Genomic DNA, 15,591 nt, shown 5'->3' with positions numbered 1-15,591 from the left:
TGTAATGAAAATTAGAAGTAATCACCACATATATTTTGACAGTATAGCTGACACTTGCTGTTGGATTGAATGTGAAAGAATAGGATCATTTATTAGACTAGAAACACTGGTGACTGAACTGATTTAGGGATAAATTTAAAAGTTCTGTTTCTGTTAAGTTTGAGGAATCTATTGTGTATCTTAGTAAATATTGTTAGCTTGGGCCTTGGTGAAATAGTCACTGTGAGGGACAGAAGGGATTAAATGTTATTTTTTACTTCATGAAACTCAGAGCATACAAAGAGAGTCTTACTGAAGAATAAAGAAGGGGGCCAGGTGGTGGTGCACCTGGTTAAATCATACATTACAGTGCCTAAGGACCTGGGTTCAAGTTCCCACTCTCCACTTGCAGGGCGCAAGTTTCCTAGGTGTCCGTCTCTCCCCCTCCCCTCTAAGTTTCTCTCTGTCCTATCAAATAAAATAAATAAAAGTTTAAAAAAAAGAAGCTAGGTTTGGGACAGATGACAGAAAAAAAAATTAAAAGAGAGGGGTTAGGAAAACCTAAGAAATGTGTTATCTTGAAAGCCTAAGTGAGGTTGTTTCACTGAGTAAAGTGGTGCTACACTTAGAAGAGTGCACATTACAGTGCACAAGCATCTGTGTTTAAACCTCCAGTTCCCATCTGCAGGGGGGAAGCTTCACAAGTAGTGTTGCAAGTCTCTCTCTCCTCCCCATCCTCTCTTTTCTCCCTATCTTCCCCTTCATTTTCAGTTTCTCTTTGTCACTATCCAAAAATGAATAAATTAAATAAGATAAAGAAGGATGTTTCAGGAAGGAAGTAGTCTTCTGTACTGAACTTTTCTACAAGACCAATTATGATGAGAACAGAAAGGTTGGTATGACAGCTAACTTAGGAAAGCACCTGCTTTGCTAGCATGCTCACCCAGGTTTGAACTCAGCCCCCATCACGCTGAGGGAGGCTTTGATGTTGTGGCCTCTTTCCCTCTCCCTCTATTTCTGTATCCCTCTCTATACTTGAGAAAAAAATAGGTCCAGATTGGTGCACCTGGCAAGAACAACAAAATGAAAACAGGGAAGTAAACAATTTACTCTGTGCCATGAAGTTCTGTGGTAACTGAGTGGCTTCTGTAGAACAGAGCTGTCCTAATAGAAGTTGGTAGTGAAAGAATGGGATATGAGGAAAAAGACGATATAGACAACTTTTTGAGTTGTTGTATAATTTGGCTATAAAAGAGCAGAATTACAGAACAGATGCTGGATAAGGGCATAGGGTCAAGAGAGGATTCTTTTTTAATTGAAAGTATAATGTTTACATTCTTTCCTCTTAAAAAGATTTACTAATAAGAGGAGAGGAGAGGAAAAGGGAGAAACAGAACTATCGTGTGATGCTTGAGCTCAAACTTGAGACCATACACTTGAGAGACCAAAGCTTTTTCCACTGCAACTCTTCTAAGACTGCTTTTCTCTATCTTAAGAGAGAAACAGGTTAACAGAAGAGTGGGAGACTACAGTTGCAAGTACTACACAGGGATTGGGGGAGAACCAGAATTATAGAGAGGATGCCTTAGGAATATCAGACATCATCTAAGTTAACAGGTAAAAGGGCAAAAACTGTGGGCAAAGACATGATGTTGCCGGATAACAGGGGCTAGAAGGGAAGGGGAATTTCTATCTGATGGCTTCTTTTCCTCAGTAAAACACACAGGTATGGAGGTTAAGGCTGGCGGTCAACCAAGGAAGTAATTTTTATCATAATTTTTTTTTTAATCATAGTTTCTTAGTGGTAGGTATAGGAAGATTTTGAATGGGTAACTAGTTGTCACAACTTTTGAAGAATCACCTAAATCTGTGTATTTCCATACAGTCTAAAACATCTCAATAAGGCAATTTCCACAGACCTCTATCTTATAATAAATTCTAAGTATTAACAAGAACACAAATATAAGTCGTCACAGACTACACAGTTAACAACTTAAGGCTATCTTAGAGAAAAAAATGTGTATCTGAAAAAAAAAAATGTGTACCTGAGATTTTTCTAGAAGATCAACCAAAATAGGAGGTAATTCTTCTGCGTCCAAGTATTCAAGCAATTCCCCTTCTTCATAAGGCAGTCGAATGGTCTCAGAATCTTCAATAATAATAAAAAAGAGCTTCTGAAAATGATCATGCTAACTGAAGAGTCTAGGTATGTAATTAAAATGAGATTTCTTTCTTTAAGCTTTAATAAAAATAATGACTTTACATGCTAAAAAAACATGCTGAACTACACAACTCAGATAAGGAGAAAAATATCTAGTATGCTATAGAAAACCATGCTACATTTTACAAGTGATTGACGCAAAATCCTTGTAAAACTCAATGTCATCACTATATCAAACTTTTATTATGTCTCTTTTGTGAAATGTGATAACATTTATATTTTGAAATTTTAATTTATGTCACATTAATAAAAACAAAATCTCAACATATGAAATTTATTCCAAATGCAGTCATGTTGCTAAGTTTTGAAGGTCCAGACTCAGTATACTGAAAATGTTAAAAGAGTGGTCCGGGAGGTGGCGCAGTGGATAAAGCACTGGACTCTCAAGCATGAGGTCCTGAGTTCAATCCCCGGCAGCACATGTACCAGAGTGATGTCTGGTTCTTTCTCTCTCTCCTCCTATCTTTCTCATTAATAAATAAATAAAATCTTAAAAAAGAAAATGTTAAAGAAAAACACACCCTTAAACACTGTCTTATAATTTAACTCCAAAGATCTATCTCATTCTCAGTGATTCTCAAATGCGTATTTAGGAAAGCTAATGATATTAGAAGTAATTTTTAATATTCTAACGAAACATTAGATAGGAAAATCTGGAACCAAAATTTTGTGTTAAGTTACCACTGGACTGAACGACAGATCACCTAACCATTTAGCAGATGAGAAACTACTTCTAAAGTGCAGCACATCTTGCCTTGCAAAAAAGAATTCTGGATTTCTGCTTTCTAAAATTTCTTACCTGATCCATTCTTTCCCCTGAGCATCAGAGAATAGCCCTCATTTCCTGGGTATAGGTTGACCACTAGGCATGACAATGTCTCTTGCATAACGAGCTTCTCTAACAAGTTCACATTTCTTCTTAATTTCTGCTTTAAAGAGAGGCAGAGTTTATGAAAATTATTCAATATAGCCTTAACAGATAGCACTACAATTTAACAAGTCATACCTGAATTAATCTTTTGGTTGTATTTTCACATTACAATTCTAACTATATGGGGAAGATTCACAAACACAATAGACAAAGTATGGGACATGTATAATTAACTTTTTTTCAATATTTATTTTCCCTTTTGTTTCCCTTGTTTTTCATTGTTGTTGTAGTTATTACTGTTGTTATTGATGTCCTTGTTAGATAGGGCAGAGAGAAATGGAAAGAGGTGGGGAAGACAGAGAAGGGGAGAGAAAGACAGACACCTGCAGGCCTGCTTCACTGTCTGTGAAGCGACTTCCCTGCAGGTGGGGAGCCGGGGCTTGAACCAGATTCTTATGCCCGTCCTTGAGCTTTGTGCCATGTGCGCTTAACCTGCTGCACTACCGCCCAACTCCCCATGTATAATTAACTTTGCACAATCATTATGTTTTATGCAAACTGATAACACAAGAAAAACTAGTGCTCTACAAAACAATAAAATAGCTGGAGCCAGGTGGTGGTGCACCCAGTACTATAGTACTATGCTCAGGGGCCTGGATTCGAGTCCTTGTTCCCCACCTGTGGTGGGGATGATTCACAAGTGGTGAAGCAGGTCTGCAGGTGTCTTTCTCTTTCTCTCTCCCTCTGAATTTTCTCCCTGTCCTATGGCATAAAATGAAGAGAGAAAAAAAGAAATAAAAAAGGCTGCCAGGAGCCCCAGTGGCAGGAGGCAAAAATAAAATAGTTAATGTAAAAAGATATACCACTGACTATATAAGCAGCAAATATCAAAAGTAAATATCTCATTAACTGTAAAGAGATAATATGCAGAGGCTTTGTAAGAAGCACAAGGACCAGCATAAGAATCCCGGTTCGAGCCCCCAGCTCCCCACCTATAGGGGAGTCGCTTTACAAGCAGTGAAGCTGGTCTGCAGGTGTCTATCTTTCTCTTCCCGTCTTCCCCTCCTTTCTCCATTTCTCTCTGTTCTAATGATGACGACATCAATAACAACAATAATAATACAACAATAAAAAAGAAGGGCAACAAAAGGGAAAGTAAATTAAAAAATATATCTAATTGATAAATGTAAATAAGCACTTTCTGATAAATTCAATTTAGTATTTCACCATGACATATAAACACCACAATCCACGATTCTGAAATGTACATGGTTTAATTAGAAAGGTAATAATTCTTTTCATTCAATTTTATTTATTCATTTATTTTTAAAAATTTATGTATTTATGAGAAAGGATTAGAGTGAAAGAACCAGATATCACTCTGTTACATGTGTGGCCGGGGAATGAACTCAGGACCCCATGGTTGAGACTCCAAAGCTTCAGCCAGTGTGCCACCTCCCAGACCACCATTAAATTTTATTTATTTTAAATCTTTTTATTAGAGACAGAAAGAAATTGAAAGGGGAGGGGGAGACAGAGATACCTGCAGCATTGCTTCACCACTTGTAAAGCTTTCCCTCTTCAGGTAGAGACCAGGGGCTTGAACCCAGGTTCTTGTGCACTTTAATGTGTGTGGTTAACTAGGTGTGCCACTACCTGGCCCTTTAAATTGTATTTGTAAAAGACTGGGTCAATATAATATTTTTCTGTAGCTCTGAAAAACAGTTCTGAGTATATTACACATGTATACATATAATCAAATGCAGAAAAAAAAATCACAATTTCTTGTTGTCAATATAACATCAAAAATGTATCTTGAAAATTGAAAAAGGGGGACAACTTTTTAACCACTTTAAGAAAAAAAAAACTATAAAAAAAACTAAAAAAAAAGGTAAACTTTAAAGTCTTTTCAAGCATAAAGAAAACCTGATCTGAAATAAGTTAGATTAAATAGATTAGATGCATCCTGAAAGTTTAAGTCTTTAAGAAAATAAGTTGGTTCTCACTTAGCTCTAGGTGAGCAATCAGGTCAAACATTTTTTAAAAAAAATATTTTATTTATTTTACTTTTGAAAGAGATGCAGGGAGAGAAAGAGAAACACCAGAGCACTGCTCAGCTCTGGCTTATGGTGGTGGTGGGGGATTGAACCTGGGACTTTGGATCCTCAGGCATGAGAGCTGTTTGCATAACCATTATGCTATCTCCCACACCCAGTCAAACATTTTCTTAAAGTGCCAAGTAATATTCAAAGTTCTGGACTTTATGATCTGCTTTCCAACAAATCAAGCCTACTACTGCATTGTAAAATAAATCATAAGCAAGATACAAACTAAGGAGAGTGACTGAATTCCAATAAAACTGCAAGTGTAGAACTGGCTAGAGTAAATGTTAGTTCACTCTAAAAATATAAACCATTATCTGCATCAAATGTTAATTACTTCAAATTTTTCCCTTTTGCTAATTTTATTTAATTAAAATTTTTAAATATTATTATTACTGCTATTATTATTTGCCACCAGGGTTATCAAAGGAGCTTGGTGTGTCAGCAACAAGAATATACTATTCTTGGCAGCCATTTTTTCTTCTTCTAATTTTTATTAGATAAGACAGAGAGAAATTGAGAGAGGTGGGAAAGATAGAGAAGGGGAATAAAGGGGCTGAGCACTAGCACACCGGATTAAGTGCGCATAGTGTGAAGCGGAAGGACCCACACAAGGATCCTGGTTGGTGCCCCTGGCTCCTTACTTGCAGAGGGGGGGTCTCTACTTCACAAGCGGTGAAGCAGGTCTACAGGAATTTATCTTTCTCTCTCCTTCTCTATCTTCTCCTCCCCCTCTCAATTTCTCTGTCCTATCCAAAAAAATTTTTAAAAACGGCCACAGAGTAATCTAATCGTGCACACCGAGCCCCAGAAATAACCCTGGAGGCAAAAAAAAAAAAAAAAAAAAGGAGTGGGGTGAAAGACAAGACAGGTGGGGTGTGGGGGCTCAAACCCAGGTCCTTGAACACAGTAATGTGAGCTTTTAATTGGAAGCATGACAACTCATCCCCATCGATGCTGGGAATACTGTGAGAACTAGGTTGAGCATGGTGAGGCTTTTCCCAGCTGGATGTGGGGATATTCCCCCTTTTACTTTTTTTTATTTAATTGAGCCTTAAGGGTTTGATGGGCCTTCTTGACAATGTCTTGTCCTTAAGACAGGAGTGGCCCATAAATCACTAAGCACTGTGTCTGGGGTTCCTTTTGGGCGTGGGGCTGAGGGCTGTCCCACTTCTGGTAAAAGCAGCAGTCGGGTACTGTTTCTATGAAATGTAGCCCGACAATCTTTTCTCCAGTCTGGGCTGTAGTCCACATAAACTTAAGAGAAGGTATCAATTGAGACAAAAGCATAGCTTTGTTTGCCAAAGTTGGATGTAAGTGGGTGACATCAATTTGCCAAAGAGCATTGGCTTTTAAGCCACGGGGGTTAACTCCAAGAGTCTGAATAGCAGGTGTCTTGATTAGGCCAGCGCAGGTGGAGCAGGTGGCAAGAATGCACTTTAGTTGTGATAGGGGGGCATTAGGGAATCTGGCCCTGAGAGACCCTTAAGGTTGACATGGGTGAGAGAATGGAAGTCAGCAGGATCAGAGGCAGAGGTTGACAATGTAGATACTGTCAGAAAAAATAGATTAAAGGATCCAAGTACAGCCTTTAAAGCTAGAAGGACACGTAAAGTTCTTTATACTGTGGGGAGTGGATGGGGAGTTCAACGAAAAGAGGTGTGGTGGCTGAGGCTGCTCTCGTGGAGGGTTTTAACTGCTCCCAAGCTCTTAATGCACAGAGGCTACCTGATCAAAATAGCTGAGGGGAAAATTTCACCTCAGCCTGCTGGAGACCTGTCTCCCAACGTCCCACTCCAAAAAGGGCCTCAAAATCCCAGTTAGGTTGGTTCTGACCATTCCTGCGGGATTGCTGCAAGCACCCTTTTGCTAATTTTAAAAGTCAAAAAAATAAAAGCCATACTTACCTTAACCTCAGGCTCTTTTTCACATTCTTCTACATATAAATCATAAAGCTTCTGAAATACAGATTTTCTAAAAAAAAATAAATAAACCAAAAACATAAAAATATGAATATAATAATGACAAAGTAATTGCTATTGTGCATTTTACCATATATATATATATATATTTTTTTTAATTTTCTAAACAACTGGTGGTGAAGTGGGGTTGGATAATATAGCTAACTAATACATGTAAAGTACCTGTAATATAACCATTTCTAACTGAAGACCTAGTAACAATGTCTAATAAATATAACTATCGTATTTCAATATTGCTAAGATACTATCATAATTAAGTACCATACCTTCCACCAGACAGGTATTTCCTTTTAGGAGGTCTCTGTCGAGCAGTTTCAATGACATACTAAAATAAAACAAACAGAAGTTAAAAAAAAAAATTGCCTTTCCCTTAGTGTATCAACAACTACATTAAGTATACTTAAAGATGTGTAAGGCTAAAAGCGCTACTCAGATATGAAAGCCTGATTCATAATAACTTGTGTCTTGTAGAAAATTAAGTTTTAGAGGGCTGGGCGGTAGCGCAGTGGGTTAAGTTCACGTGGCCCAAAGTGCAAGGACCAGTGAAAGGATTCCGGTTAGAGGCCCCGGCTCCCCACTTGCAGCATGCTTGCTTCACAGGTGGTGAAGCAGGACTGCAGGTGTCTTTCTGTCCATTTCTCTCTGTCCTATCCAACAACCACAACAACAATAGCTATGACAACAATGGCAATAACAACCACAACAGGGCAACAAAATGGAAAAATAGCTTCCAGGAACAATGGATTCGTAGTGCTGGCACCAAGCCCCAATGATAACTGAGGGGGAAAAAAAAAAAAAAAAAGAAAATTAAGTTTTAAATGCATGGTAAAAATTTGCAAACTCAGATGCACAAAATTTAGTGTAATATTTCACTGCTATGAACAAAATCATATAGTTTTACAAATACCACTTCATAAATCAGAAAAATCTGTTGTTTTATGGTTGTTCATAATATGCATAGGTTACCTTACTGCAAGGCCTCTATATTTTTTATTTTCCCCGATAAATAATTAGTAGAAAAATTGCCCCCAAAAAGGAAAACAATTTTAGAAATGGTTTTTGTTCAAATACCATTTACTCTGCAGCACATGATTTAAAGAATTCCACATGCTACCATGCATAGGGACCCAGGTTCAAGTCCCCAGCTCCCACCTGCAAGAGGAGAGAAGCTTCACTAGTGGTAATACAGTGCTACAGGTATGTCTCTCTCCCACTCTATCTTCTATTCCCTTCTCAATTTGTTTGTATATAAAATAAATAAATTAGAAAAAAAAATCCCATTAACAGATGATCCAAATATTTTTATACATTTGGTCCCAAAATTATTTGCATACTTGTCCTATGATAATATTAATGTACTCTTAGTAGCAATACACAAAGAACTGACCTTAAAAAACTTAAACTCAAGATGGGGGCTAGGTGGCAGCACTCCTGGTTGAGTGCACAGGTTACTGTGTACAAGGTCCTACCCCGGTCCCCAACTACAAGGGGGAAGCTTCACGAGTGGTGAAGCAGGGCTGCAGGTGTCTCTCTGTCTCCCTCCCTCTCTGCCCCACCCCCCAATTTCTGGCTGCCTCTATATGATAAAGGTAATAAAATTAAAAAAAATTTTTTTTAACTCAACATAGTTCCAATATGTAATTTAAGGGCTCACCTCTGCACGATCCAAAGCTAGTTCTAAAGCTTGTTGCTGTAAAAAAGTAAACAATGCATTGGTAATATTATTCTCATATAAGCAATAACCTAATACACATACAGTATTTCTAATTAAATGTTCTAAAATCAGCTTCTAAAATCAGGTCACACTTTTTCTTTGCTCCATCCACTCCTTACCTAAGATATAGTACACAGAAAAAAACACATGGCAGTTGTAGGAACCTGATTATGACAGTAAGAGATATTAAAGTGGTTTTTCTCTGGTTAGTGCTTGAGTGTCACGACTGAAGGTTGGTTATAGCAAGTGCTACTGTTTTATATTTTATTTATTCTTTGTACTGCTACTTTTTATATCATTTGAATTTATACTGGCCATCAACTGTGCAATTAAAGTGAAGTAAAGTTTAAATTTTAGGGACAAGGTGGTGACGAACCTGGTTGAGTGCACAGGACCTAGCCCCCACACCCCACCTGCAGGGAGGGCACTTCATGAATAGTGAAACATGTCTGCAGGTGTTTTTCTTTCTGTCTCCACTTAATTTCTCTGTCCTGTCAAATAAAATAAAAATGAAAAAATGCCAGCAAGAGTAGTGGATTCATAATGTTGGTACCGAACTCCAGAGATAACCCTGGTGGCAATAAAAAAAAAATGTTAGTGTGTTGAGAATCCTGAATATAGAGGGGGGAAGAGAGAAGACAATACTGTTATGTTAGTAGCTAACATGAACTTAGGAACTCTCAATATGTGAATTGGGCAGTAGCACAGCAGGTTAAATGCATGTGGTGCAAAGCAAGGACCAGCGTAAGGATCCCGGTTGGAGCCCCCAGCTCCCCACCTGCAGGGGAGTCGCTTCACAGGCAATGAAGCAGGTCTACAGGTGTCTATCTTTCTCTCCCCATCTCTGTCTTCCCCCTTCTCTCCATTTCTCTCTGTCCTATCCAACAACAACAATAAAACAACAAGGGCAACAAAAGGGAATAAATATTTAAAAATAAAATTAAAAAAAAGAAACTCTCAATATATTATGCAAGGCATGTTTGTAATATTTCCAGATCAGTAAGAAATGCACCAAGTGATGGCTATCATTACCCAGTTTCGGTGACTTTACGATGTACATTATTTCATGTAATACTAAGAAATGCTCCCACTTTTAATTCTAAAATGTCACCAATTGCAGACTTGTCACTCAGTACTATTAAAATTAAAAAGGTACATCTTAACATGACAAAAATATAATAAGATCATTATATGTACATATGATTTGAGGAAGAAGAATAACTCTTCTTTCAACACGATAGTCATTTTCTATCCTACTGAGAGGTAACAAACACCCCCCACCAAAATAGAAATTTAGGAAGCATATCTACTGCCAGCCTTTCAGAATCATGAAAAGGTTTAAGTAACTCTCAACCTGTCTTAAGATAGAGAATTCATGATAACAAAAAAAGCTGGCCTTCTTACATTGCAAACTATCAAACATCTAAAGTGCAGTAAATGAAAAGAAATCTCTGAAACATGCTGTTGTTTCAAAACAGTGAAGTAAATTATGTACCAATTTATTTTAAAATCTTCTAAGGGGCAGAACACCCAGTGAAACTGGCTTCCAGAATTTAACATCAGCTTCCTGAGTACAAACCATTTTCCAACACAAAAACAAAACCTTGCATATATGCTCTTGACAAATCAGTAAATTCCTTTTGGTTATTTTCGCCATAAAACTTTAAAAAGTAAGTTTACATAGAAATTACAAATAAACAGAATCATGTGTCCTCTAAGAGAATTTAAACAGTTTTCTCAAGTAATCATTTTCATTTCCTACAATTAAAAGTTTACATAGTCTAGTGAAATATAGTTCCATATGTCAACACAACAAGACCTAGAAAAGGAAGCTAAGTATTTTCTGAGGCTTATTCAACATGATGGTCATTTATTCCCTCAATAATAAACACTGTTCTTCTTTAACACATTAGAAAGGGGAGAAAAAAAAAAAGCCCTATAAGTTTTAATGTCAAAAATTAAATGTCCAGGGGGCCTGCTGGGGGGGGGTGTCGCTTCACAAGGAGTGAAGCAGATCTGCCAGATCTATCTTTCTCTTTCCCTATCTTCCTATCTCTCTCAATTTCTCTCTGTTCTATCCAACAACATCTAAAAAATAAATAAACGTCCAGGCCTCAATACGTTTAATGACTGTATGTTAGTGAACAGAAATGTACCACTGGAAGGTTAACACTGATTATACAATTTGTAGTAAGCATGTTATATTTGGTTTCTTAAATTTTTTTAATCTAAGAATAAATTTTAAAATGAAAAATCTGTATACAACCCCAAAACTACTTGCATTTATATCCATTCTTGTTGCCGAAGATTTGGAATGTGATAAAGTTTATGCACATAGGTATGTGTTTGAGTGAGATATATCTATTTACAAAGAACACCGAAACACTCAGCTTGTAGACAATATGCAGTATGACTATTAAGTCATTTCCAATAAGGATAATTTGGACAGCTTTTAATAGTATTTCTTTCTTTCTTTTTTTTTTTCCTTAGGATTTTATTTATGAGAAAGATAGGAGGAGAAAGAGCCAGACATCACTCTGGCACATGTGCTGCTGGGCATAGAACTCGGTGACCTCATGCTTGAGAGTCCAAAGCTTTACCACTGCTCCACCTCCGAACCACTGAATAGTATTTCTATGAAGATGATGTACTAAAATACAAATGTGAACATTTGAGCTATAGCTTACCATTGTTATAAAATAGGCATCCAAAAAGAAGCGAGAACTTATGTGTGCTGACAAAGCGGAGTGTAAAACATGTTATTATCAAACTTAATATGCTGTAAAAAAAAAAAAACAAAACAAAACCTTTATTAATATAAAGCAACCATGAGAAATGACTTAGCATGTAACAGTAAGAAATTATTTCAGACATATATATTTCTAACACATTTTATCAACAATAAGACTTATGAATCCCAAGCTTGTCACTGAAACAAAGTTTTAACCAAGTAAGGCAAATACAGGTGAGAAGCTAAAATTCTAATAGCTAGCCCTGCTGGCCTTGGTTACTGCATAGCTTAATTTTACATATCATTAATTTCTTCACACTAGATGACAAAAATCTTCTAGTTTTATTTCCCCAAATATCCCTGACTGTATTTTTTCATATGCAGGTCTATACCTTGTTTTTTTCTTCTCAAGCAAAGTAGATACGACTGTTATAGAACCTCACTCCTCTAATGTTCTAACCACCATCTAGCAGAGTTTCTATTTGGTCTAGAGCAGGGTCCTAGAATTAGCATGTCTGGAGCTCCCTAGGGGATTCAAAGCTGCTGTCAAAAGTTGAAATCTACTGCTGCATTTTGTCTGCTTACCACAGATGGCATATGTTTGCTCTGAGATGAAGGTAGCTTTGAAACTAATTCTTTACTCTATGTCCAGTAACCACCCTGATGTATGTGTATGTACACTGCTGAGCTACACTGCACCTTCAAGAGACAAAGAACAATATTTTCTTTTTTAAATTTAAAAAATTTTTTATTTATTTATTCCTTTTGTTGCCCTTGTAGTTTTATTGTTATAGTTATTATTGTTGTTGATGATGCCGTTGTTGTTGGACAGGACAGACAGAAATGGAGAGAGGAGGGGAAGACAGAGGGGGAAGAGAAAGATAGACAGACACCCGCAGACCTGTTTCACAGCTTGTAAAACCACCTCCCTCCAAGTGTGGAGCCGGGGCTGGAACCGGGATCTTTACGCAGGTCCTTGGGCTTCTTTTGCTTAACCTGCTGTGCCACCACCCGACTTCCAAGACCAATATTTTCTCCACATGAAACTTGTGGTTTGAGTTTTGGTGTAATTGTACCTTTAAAACTTACATGCACCTATTAACCAATATTAGCTCCATAAAAATAAGTAGTAAGGCAATCCTACTCCAGATGTGGTCTTAACAAGAATCTAGATGCATAATTTTGAGACATTAACTTTCAAGATGAAAATACAATTCTCTGTTTAAAAAACAACAAGGGAGTCGGGCGTAGTGCAGTGGGTTAAGCGCACGTGGCACAAAGAGCAAGGGCCGGCTTAAGGATCCTAGTTTGAGCCTGGGCTCCCCACCTGCAGGGGAGTCGATTCACGGGTGGTGAAGTAGGTCTGCAGGTGTCTGTCTTTCTCTCCTCCTCTCTGTCTTCCCCTCCTCTCTCCATTTCTCTCTGTCCTATCCAACAGCGAACGACATCAACAACAACAATAACCACAACAGGGCTATAACAACAAGGACAACAAAAGGGGGGGAAAATGCCTCCAGGAGCAGTGGATTCATGGTGCAGGCACTGAGCCCCAGCAATAACCCTGGAGGAAAAACACACACACAACTTAAAAATTAGTAAAGTTATGGCCCCCTTGGAATATACCTAACATGGACTTCCTAGCTTTTTCCAAAATGGAGATCCCAAATCTCATCTCTATATTCCTACCTTTAGGTTCCTGACTATTAAAGAATTTGTTCTGCTTTATATCTTAATGCTTTTCAGTCACCAAGTTGCAGAGGCTACCATGATGCCAATCTGACTTTCTGGGCAGATGGCCTCAACAATGTGTCCTGGAACCTCACCTCCCCCGAACCCGCCCCACTAGGGAAAGATAAAGAGACAGGCTGGGAGTATGGCTCAACCTGCCAATGCCCATATTCAGCGGAGAAGCAATTACAGAAGCCAGACCTTCCACTTTCTGTATCCCATAATGACCCTGGGTCCATACTCCCAGAGGGATAAAGAATAGGAAAGCTAACAGGGGAGGGGATGGGATACAGAGATCCGGTGGTGGGAATAGTACCGTTTTTTTTGACAAATACCAATCTTGTCAGTCATTATTAAATCAATCAAAAAAAAAAAAGATCTCTAGTCACTGAGTTGAGGGTGTGATGGGGAGGTATAGGGGTGAAGAAAGTTTAGTGACTTATATGCCCCACCGACAAAAAAAAAAAAAAAAAAAACCTAACTGGACTTGTATACAAACCCAACATTCCGACTTTACACAGAACTTCCTAGGCCCGTGTGAGAAAACCACTCCGCCCACCGAGCTTTACAGCCTGAAGCCCTTTGGAACCAGGGTTCTCGGCCCCAAATCCCACCTGGCTGAAATTCAGAGTCTCTCCACATTTAACCTTCTTTTCTAAGAAACCGTATGACCCTCGGGGCACTCGATCTGGCACGATTTTGGATTTTTTTTTTTTTTTTTTAAATATAGAAGCTCTATTCTGTTCGGGTGAAAACACGTCCTTTAGGCGGGGAGTGCGAGGGTAGATAGCATAGTGGTTATGCAAAAAGACTCTCACGCCTGAGGCTCCTAAATCCCAGGCTCAATTCCCCATGCCACCGGAAAACAAGAGCTGAGCAGTGCTTTGGTGAAGAAAAAAAAAAAAACATAAACAAGAATATGTCCTTTGTTCTTTATTTTTGGATCTAACTTTGTTTCCAGGTTATCAACTACCCCAACGGGGGAGGATCAGTTGGACAAAAAAAAAAATAAATAAATAAGTAAAATCCGGCGAGTCGCTGCCCGGTTCCAGAGCCGCGGGGGGAGGGTCACTATTGTCCCCCCGGAGGTGCAGCCCCGCCCCGCGCGGCCCGGGACCTCGATCCCGGGCTGGGTCCCCTCCTCGCCCCCCAACTCTCGCCCCCTCGGGCCTCCAAGAGCCCCGCCGATTCCCGGGTCAACTCGTGTCTCTCCCTCAGCCACGACTCCGGCTTCGCGGCCAGAGGATGCCGCCCGTCAACGGCCTCGATTCAACATGGACACCCGGGGACCCGTCCCCCCCCCCGAGCCGCCCTCCGCGAAATCCTCGAGAGTTTCTGGAAATACCTGTCACTAAAATCGAAAAGCCAAAGCCGGACATGAAAAGCGGAGATCGGGCAGCAAGGCGACTCAGGGGAAGCGTCTCAGAGGGGTAGGTAACGTTTCCCCGCTGCCACCCCGACCGCAGACTCCAGGCTCCGGAAAGTGGCGAAAAGCCACTCGGGACGCCTCCCGCTAACCTCCGACCCCGCCTGGGTCTCGCGCGCCTCGCCGCCACGCCCACGCCGCCGCCGCCGCCGCCGCCGCCGCCACCACCAGCCTCAGGAGCGCGCCGGTGCCTCGCTGGGGGATGACAGATACCGGGCCTGGCCCCGCGCTGCCCGTAAAGCGCCCAGGCGCCGGCCTCGCTCCACGCCCCCTCGCTCCCGCGCAGCAGCCCGGCGCGAACCTGGGGCCTGTTCCGGCGCACTCACTTCCGACAGGCGCCTGGGCGGGGCGGAGGGCGCCCGCGAGCGGAAGGGGCGGGGCGACGAGCTCTGGCGGGAGCGGCTCGGGCTCCAGGAGGTGGTGCTGCAGCCGCCAACTCTCTGCAAGTTGGTTGAGACTGGCTTGGTTGCCCCGCCTTCCAAGTCTTGTAAAATGGGAGGTCGGGGTTGGGGTTGGGGTTGGGGTTGGGGGTGGGGGGCAGTCTATCAAAAGGACATGCAACTGCCATGCTGCGCTTAACTACTGCAGGCCTAAGTGCAGTGCTGACAAACAAACAAAACAAAACAAAACAAAAAGACACCTTATCATTAATGAGTCCTAAGCATTCAGAAACTGAATACCCAGCACTCAGCCCAACGTTGATTGTAAACCTGAACCTTCAAGCAGTTCTGGCTGTTGAGTTTTTAAATCTCATAAACCCACACACAAAATAAAAAATAAACATCATAAGCACACACTCTATATGGTATCCACAGAGGAACAGAATGGGAGAAAGTG

At 40.0% G+C, this 15,591-nt stretch overlaps 1 protein-coding gene across 13 annotated transcripts in view; it reads right to left on the bottom strand.

Annotated features, from left to right (window-relative positions):
* The window catches only part of SUPT20H (SPT20 homolog, SAGA complex component), a 46,563-nt gene extending 31,466 nt beyond the window's left edge, over positions 1 to 15,097 (bottom strand). For 6 of the 13 annotated variants that reach the window (XR_009550769.1, XR_009550771.1, XR_009550770.1 and 3 more), the window contains exons 1-7: positions 14,674 to 15,097; positions 11,557 to 11,648; positions 8,810 to 8,845; positions 7,422 to 7,480; positions 7,081 to 7,147; positions 3,000 to 3,129; positions 2,025 to 2,128 (exon numbers count right to left, since the gene is read on the bottom strand). Coding sequence is in view for 10 of the 13 variants with exons in the window: in XM_016189735.2 (XP_016045221.2) it covers positions 2,025 to 2,128; positions 3,000 to 3,129; positions 7,081 to 7,147; positions 7,422 to 7,480; positions 8,810 to 8,845; positions 11,557 to 11,559 (399 nt within the window). In the remaining 3 variants the exon portion in view is untranslated. The remainder of the gene's footprint in view (positions 1 to 2,024; positions 2,129 to 2,999; positions 3,130 to 7,080; positions 7,148 to 7,421; positions 7,481 to 8,809; positions 8,846 to 11,556; positions 11,649 to 14,673) is intronic. The other 7 variants (XM_060194912.1, XM_060194918.1, XM_060194917.1 and 4 more) reach the window with 5 other exon arrangements.
* Between the last annotated feature and the right edge of the window lie 494 nt (positions 15,098 to 15,591).

This window comes from Erinaceus europaeus, chromosome 7, assembly GCF_950295315.1.
Source record: "Erinaceus europaeus chromosome 7, mEriEur2.1, whole genome shotgun sequence".
Lineage (NCBI taxonomy): Eukaryota > Metazoa > Chordata > Mammalia > Eulipotyphla > Erinaceidae > Erinaceus > Erinaceus europaeus.
This window is presented reverse-complemented; position numbering and strand designations above follow the sequence as displayed.